Here is an 8,013-nt window from a genome sequence, read left to right on the forward strand (position 1 = left end):
TACCGATAACCATGACGAAGATCCTTTCTCACAAAGTAAATCCATCGTTCTTCGCTTTCCGGGAGGTAGACATTCCCTTACTTGTCGAGCCATATCTTCAATTTTCTGATTCCTGTCCTGACGCAAACTTGCCTTGATGGATTGTAATTGCGGTTTACTGAACGACTCTTTCTGCTCTATAATCATGTCTTTAAGAGGCTCGCTAATTGTCCGTGAGGCGTGGTGCTAATCATTCGCGATTGTGACTTGATTGATGATATTCAGACCCCTGCAACGTATAGGTAACGAAATGAGTTTCCTTTCATCGGGATTACATGGTCCCCTTCCGGTTAATGCTGGTATAAAAATTTGATTGATGGTGTCTTCTAAAGGCTGGAAAAGTTTATCAATATTCTCGACTGTCCGCATTACATAGCGCCATTTACCTATAATACAATATGAAAAAGCAGCATACGCAGATTGAGGGTAACGCTCTGCTATTTTGGCAAGACGTTCAATTTCGTTCACAAACAGTTCGATCTTTTTGGCTGCAAACTGTTCCGTAAAATGACTTAAAGCAATTACTGATCCGAGCATTTCGTGTCCTTCAGTAATAATTTTGATTCCTGTTCCATCAAAAACCTTAATTGCTTCTTCTTCAAGCTGCTGTTTCACTACGAGATGTGTCTTGCTTGCACTCGGAAAGTATCCCATCTGTGGACCGATAGATTGCAAACATTGCCACCATCTTCTTAAAGATACGATTTTTCCACCTGCTGAAGAGTCATCTGCAAACCATACTTGTTTAACCGTTGGTTCTTTTGATCTCAGCTTACGAATTAAGGGTGTTACCGCAAGAGCAAACATAGCCATGGCGAGGGGATCTCCTTGGGTAATTCCTTCCGATGATTCAATTTCTCCCCCTCCCGTAACAAATAGTCGAACTGGTGTTTGATAGGTATTATTTAGCACTGTTGATATGGAGGGACGCATTACTCCGATGTTATGTAATGCAGCCTGTCTGTTAATTGTGTTAAAAGCATTGCTGGCATCTACTAATAACACTGCTTCTGTTTCATCGAATGACATGATCTCCTTCATGGCGTGAATTGCTGCTTCACATCCCGCTTCGTGACCTGCACATGCTTGTAGTGGCCCCACAGCCTCCTGAACATCATTCCCAACCACCTTGAGGATCGACTTTGCTATTATACGTCTTGGGACTTCACCAATGCCTATGGGTTGAACTCCTGGATTTTTATCAAGTGGTATGAGTCGACAAGCCACAAAAGCAGATAAACCCTCTGAATCGACAGGAGAGGTGCACAAACGACGAGCTACCCCAGCCAGTGCATTACACAGATCAACAGAAGAACTTTTGAACGACGAGCAAAAGCGACGCCATGCATATGCATAAACTCCTGATGGACCAGCTGCACCTTGTGTGTTGTTTGCCGCGATCTTTATTTCTTCCCCGGTAATTCTTTCAAAAATAATTGGATCATGATGTACGTCCTCAATATCCGACACTGTTAGAAGTGTTTCTGCAGCAGGGGCACAACCGTGGGGATGCTTTTCGAGTAAAACTTCACGCGTTGTTTTCCATTCTGTATCGCCGTTTTCGTTCTCTCCGACAGGAATTAGTGAGTCTATGTTTAATAGACCCCCTCTATTTGCATTAGAAATCAATCGAACCGCTTGTCTTGTCTTTCCTTGTAGCATTAGACGATTAAATCCTCTTGCAATCTTTTCAAATTCCGGTTCTGCTTTTCTACTCGTGCTAAGATGTTTTTGGATGCACTTTCCTTCCAAAATTAGCTTGTCAATATTACCCTCCGTCCACAGGGCCATCCTACGTTCTAAACACGCTGTAGCTATGTTCCTTTATTTGCTTTTAGCATGAGGCTTTTGTAATAGCAAGCTCTGCATGACTGAACATGCTTTTAAAGCAATGCATTCTGAAGGGGAATTCTCTGCATAGGATTGATATAATCTAGCTAGTTCTGAGATGAAAGCTTTTCCGGCTTTCCCAGATGGTAATAGAAAAATGTCTCGCCTCCATTTTACAATTTGTTCATAAGCTGCATTTATACGTTGAATAAAAACTTCGCCACTGAGATCGCCCCATTTAAACTGACTCTGTATGTTAATATGTACGGCTGAGAACTCCTGATTTGCATTTATTACTTCCTCGTTTTTGTTGATACCTTCACGGACTGCTATATTTTCGTGTAGATCTTGTCCGTGAATTTCGTTTATTAATTCATCGGTAATTTCAATTTCATTATCCACGTTCGCCTCGACATCACGTTGCTTGTTTTGTTCTCGAGACTTTATTACTTGAGCTGCTTTATCTCTCAGATTTTGTGCTGTTAAACCCAGTGGTGCATATCCTTTCTCTTCCCACAACAGCCGCATTATTTCCATATAGCCTTGCCGTCGTTTATCTCGGCTGTTCACTTCCGTTCTTCCAGAGCTCTTTCTCTGCACACTATAAGATCTGATATCATTTCTTCCGTCCATTTAATCCGCTTAGTTGTTACATTTCGTCGTGTTGCTGGCATCTTGCATATAAATATTGCTGGCGTATCGACTTAACACTGTTGCGTATTATTCCCGAATCGCTTCAACTTTTTACAATGTCTATTGATTCAAAACGTAGCTAGAATTATCTTCTAAAGGCTTATACACAAGTCATACTCTGTTTGCAAAACTTTTATAAAGCTGCCAGCTTAACGAAACGGCGAAATTTTCTACTGAACATGCAATAACTCTAGCAGCCATGTTGAGCATGATTATAATCAATAGTTTCTTGCCAATTGGCAATTTTTAATTATGTCCTTGAAAGACATGTTTATTTGAACAAGGGATGCACAAACCTAGCAGTACTTTGAAAAGCTATTTTTACTACATGTAAATGTTTGGCATTTATTTATTCATTCATATGGGCACGTACTTACTAAGATATAAGGTATAAGAATAATTAAGGTATAAGAATAATAAATAATTTTGCATAATTATGTGATAATTCAAAGCCTACTAATAACTTAATTTCATTGCTAGAAATGAAAGAAATGTATAAATAGGTTAGAGGGCATATTTGTCCATTCAATTTTGTAATTTTTTATGCTTTGTTATGTTCCTGCTTATAGTGCTCATAGGTTTTTAAACAAATATATAATTTATTTATCCGTTAAATAAAATAATTATTGTTCGTTCAATATAGAAGTTGCAGGTTTGTTCATCATATATATAGGATCATTACATCAGTGAATGCAGTAGTTATCAAATACACCTTATGGTGTATGTTAACCCCATAAGTATAAATATACACTTTTCGGGGTAAAATAATATACACTTATAGTGTTCCCCCCAACTTGGTGTATAAATACACTCATGGTGTATATTGATACTGTAAAGTGTAAATATACCCCTTGCAGTGTAAGTATACACCTTTTAGTGTAAATACCGAGGCAAGAGGATATACACCAAAATTGGTGTAAATATACCCCGTTGAGTGCATATTTAAGAAGGTGTGTATTTGCACCTCTTTGGGTGTTTGTAGGGAGGCAGTAGTTTACACCTTTTTTGGTGTTTGTACAACACTTGGAGATTTAGAGTGCATGTTTAAAAAGGAATTGAAATTTCGCTAAAAATTGTAGTACAGTACTTAAAACTCTTCGCAGCACAGTTAATGAATTATGCATGATTATAGTTGAATGTGATAGCTCGAGAGTCGACTTTATAATTGTACTTGATATAGGATTTTACTTATACGACTTTGATCATTCAGCATGAACGATTATTATAGAATTTCAGTGATGGAAATATATATTTATTGTTTCAGGTAAGGGGATTTTGCATGCATGTATTTCTAGTAGAGAACAATACAACAGAACAAAGAAACAATAAAGTAAGCCAATGGACGGTAATTAATATCAATTATTCAGGATCGATTAGGGAGACATTAGGGAAAAAATATTCATGATCGATTAGGGAGACATTTAAGTTTGCACCATTGAAATTTTAAAAAAAGAATAAATCGTGATTTTTGTGTATAAGATATATTTAATGTCCATATTTAGTATAATTACAAAGGCGATTATTGAAAATTCTGGCCTCTGCTTCGTTGAGCGACCTCGGATTATTTAAGAGTTAGAGACTGTTGTGAGTGTTTTGTTCACAAATAAACGCACGCGCTGACCATACAACGAACGAGAAATTTCAAAATATTTGAACGATATTGAAATTTCGAGTTCATTGTATGGTCAGCAAGTGCGTTTATTTGTGAACAAAACACGAACATAAAGTCTCTAACACTTTTAATATTATGCAATCTAAGTTCATTGATTGCTGCATTGAAGATCCAAGCTTCGTTGCAGGCTGTAATTTTTTAATAAACCATGATTTTCATGGGTTATTGCAAATAAACCACGATTTTCATGGGTTATTGCGAATAAACTATGATAATTCCCATGATCTGTCGCCAGGCAACAAGAAACCACGTGATTGCTTTTGACCAATCGCGTGAGTAGATTTAGGCCAATACACGAATATTGTATATTAAATACACGATAATCATCGAAGCAGATTTTTCAAAATGGCGGCGAGTCGTTTCTGGCAACAGGGACATTTTAGCTTTCATTTTGCAAACTATTTTTTCAATGTACATAGGAACAACTAGCGGAAAAATAGGGAGCGACTAGCGGAGAAATAGAAACGACTCTTAATTTATAATCCTTGAAGTGGCAGGTGTCTATTTGTTTGCTCTAAGAATGCATTTTATTTTCATAAGCATGAGCTTGGTATGTCGTTTTACAAAGACCTAACCAACTATTTAAGGCTGTTGAGACTTCTAGAGTTCTTGAAAGTGTAATTTGGAGTTTTGATAAAACAAATATTATCACTTTCAAAGCTTATTATAGAGTCTACTGCAATCATTGCAAAAAATTCAATAATCGAAAAAAAACATTCGACGTTTAGTGTTTGGGGATTTAATTTGTGCTGTATTGATGTTTTGAAGATTTAGCTATAGCGAAGTATCTCACAAAGACTGTGACTAGTGCAGCAGGGAAACTGTCCGATTTTACTTCACCTTTATCATTGTGTTTTTTTCCGAAAGATTTGAAACATCAGCTATCATAGGCTATGCCTATGGGCTTATTTAAATCATTTCATAATATAAGCTTTAAGGATAAGGTCTGGCTATAAAGGAAATATTTTGATTTGAGGGGATGCTACATGCATGTATATTTCTGTTATATTCTTAGCTATAATCCTTTCCAATCTCTTTTCGGTAGTGGTTTAAGCTAAAATTTTCATTTGAACCAGGCAGCAAAATGGCATTTCGTCTATCTTTGTACAACAATAAAATTAATATGCTACTTCAGGCTGGAAAAGATTGCTGCTAAAATTCTTCTATTTGGTTTCTGCTTCTTTTACAAAAGGCCAATATAAGATTGTTGGTGAAACTCTAAGTGGAAGTCGTTTGCCTCTCTTACGTGCTAGTTCTTGTTCCTTCTCAATCCACTCCATAAAACCAATATTGTATGGCAAGCGTCACTTCCGGTGAAATGGAGCTCAGTGCTAGGCTGAGAATAATTTTCAGCGGTCCATTACTTTTCCGTGAATGAACCGGCACTTAAGTTACCGGCGAGATTACGAGATGGAAAAACAGAGAAATACTGAATAAAAAGGCACAAATAAATGCTCAAGAGAAAACTTAATTGCTTTTGAAATCGATAAGACGTCCCCAGAAAGTTTAGGTAAACTAAATAATTCAATATTTTGTTTTTATCAAATGCGTACCAGGCTACTAATACGAATTCACGCATTTCTTGTTTGTTTCAAGTGCAAATACATGCCTTATGCCATATAATAATTTTTTTATTAACCTCGCTTGCTCGGTCTTTATCGAGAAATATCGCGGACCTCCATCTTTTTGTACAAACTTCGCTCTTCGAGCTCCGTCTGTAGTCTATACCAGAAGAACAAGAACTCGTTTGGATATTTCTCGGTAAAGACCTCGCGCTCGATTAATAAAAAGTTATTAATCACGACATCCTTTCCCCTTCTCTTTTTTTTAGTGGTTGAAGTTTCCTTGTCTTTCAATTCTCGATATTCTTTAAAAGATTTAATGGCACTCTTACTGTTTGCTTTTTTATCGCTAAACCAGAAAATCATAAAAAGATCTAAAGACAGCTCATAGAATCACAAACAAAAATACACAGGCATATAAAATACAACTGCTCTATTTCACATTGAACACAAATTTTATGCTTTCTTACACCCGTTTCACATTTTATCAGCTATGTATGATAATTATTATAAAATGAATTTGACATGCTGTTAAATCTCTAAAACCTAAGATGCAATTACTATTTGCCATTATATATTTTGGGAAGGCTACTAGAATTGGGGGGGGGGATGATGAGCATACACTTGAGCATTTGATAATTCTTTCGGGGGCCCAAAAATTTTCGCATTTCCTTTAAAAAATGGCTACGTTTTTACTTTCATGTACTTGGGGTCAGAAAATTCTGTTTTCAAGTTTTAATATTTAAGCGGAGATATTTTTCTATGTCGCGTAATTTATGCTCAAAACCTCAGTTATATCTTCATGCAACAGCACTAAAATTTTCAGCATTAAAAATGTTTTGCAAACCTGAAAAGCATCCACAAAGTATGTTTACTGCATAATCTTGAAATATTGTGAAAATGAAAAGATTTCTCGGGATACGCCGAGAAGAAAATAACACTTGAATCGAAGCTACTTTTGTATTCATCTCAGTTATAATGGCGTTAATGACGTTTATAACATTGTTGATAGCCGCCGCATTATATTTTGAAATATGTAACTCTTTGTCGTTTCGCAATCATCATGCAAACACAGTTCAAAACTTAGTTCACAACATTATCTAAAGAATAAAGGTAAATGAATTCATTTTGGGCGGTACGCCGAAAATATTTTAGGTTTTGAGCGTTTTCCCGCCAAAATACGTGACATAATAAAAAATCTCCTCTTAATCACTTAGTCCCTCTCTACCTAATAATTATATCGCCGTTTCCCAATTCAAGAACATCTATTTTTGCAATTTTGTTTGTAATTTGCAATAAGAATTATCATTACAAATTCAATCACACATAAAATGTGCTAAACATGCAAATACAATGTAAATACATGCTGATGCATACTAAATAAGGCGCCATATATTTCATATTTTAATGCTACAATAAAATGCATTTTGTAATTTGATTAATCGAATAAATTAACTCAACAATTCCACAATTCGCACAAAATTTATCATCTCGCGAAATCGCATTTCCGCAGCCAGAACAAAACATCGTTACTTTCTGTCGCCACCAGCAGCCATGTTACGAACCCTAACTGACCGGCCTAACGTGAGTTCATTTCATTTTGCCATGAGTTAATTTTATTTTGCTGTTAGTTAATTTCATATTGCTGCGAGTTTTATTTTTGCCGTGAGACTTGTGGGCCACCGTAGAAGGTAAAATACGTTGTTATAACGAAAATACTGCATCAGAAAGCACAATTAAGTTAAAAAATTAGATCTAATATTTTTAAGGTACAAAACTATTTTGTAGTACGCTTTTCACCTTTATTTTGCGAACACTGTTTTACTTGATTCGCCATAAAACTGTCAATATATTTGTTTACGTTTGTAAAACATGTATTTTCTACAACAGGTTCGTTTTTTTAAAAAGTTACCTTTGTAATTATACTGTCTCGCGATATTCACCTTGCCTTCGGACAATAATTGTTAAATATGTTCGCTTCTATTCAATAACAAAGGATCCTAGGCCCTGGGAATAATTAAGGTGCAGTTTTTTTATACTCCTTGTATAGGGTCATTTTGTTCCTATACAAATTTCTATTGTTTGTGTTCTGTAGAATTGAAGGGATCAGAATGAATCAAGAGAACAATGAAAAAAAAGTTGACACAGGAAAGAGAACTGGTATTTGGGATGCGTTGAAAAGTTCCTCGAGTGTCGATTTGGATGTTGTAAAGGAGT

General features: G+C 36.0%; 1 protein-coding gene across 1 annotated transcript in view; it reads left to right on the forward strand.

Annotated features, from left to right (window-relative positions):
• Window positions 1-7,907: 7,907 nt before the first annotated feature.
• The window catches only part of LOC114519724 (putative ankyrin repeat protein RF_0381), a 1,743-nt gene continuing 1,637 nt past the window's right edge, over window positions 7,908-8,013 (forward strand). Inside the window, exon 1 of the mRNA XM_028539894.1 lies at window positions 7,908-8,013. This exon is cut by the window's right edge and continues 1,637 nt beyond it. Within this exon, the coding sequence (XP_028395695.1) occupies window positions 7,908-8,013 (106 nt within the window).

This window comes from Dendronephthya gigantea, unplaced genomic scaffold, assembly GCF_004324835.1.
Source record: "Dendronephthya gigantea isolate DGI-Jeju-01 unplaced genomic scaffold, DenGig_1.0 000014F, whole genome shotgun sequence".
In the NCBI taxonomy this organism is placed as follows: domain Eukaryota; kingdom Metazoa; phylum Cnidaria; class Anthozoa; order Malacalcyonacea; family Nephtheidae; genus Dendronephthya; species Dendronephthya gigantea.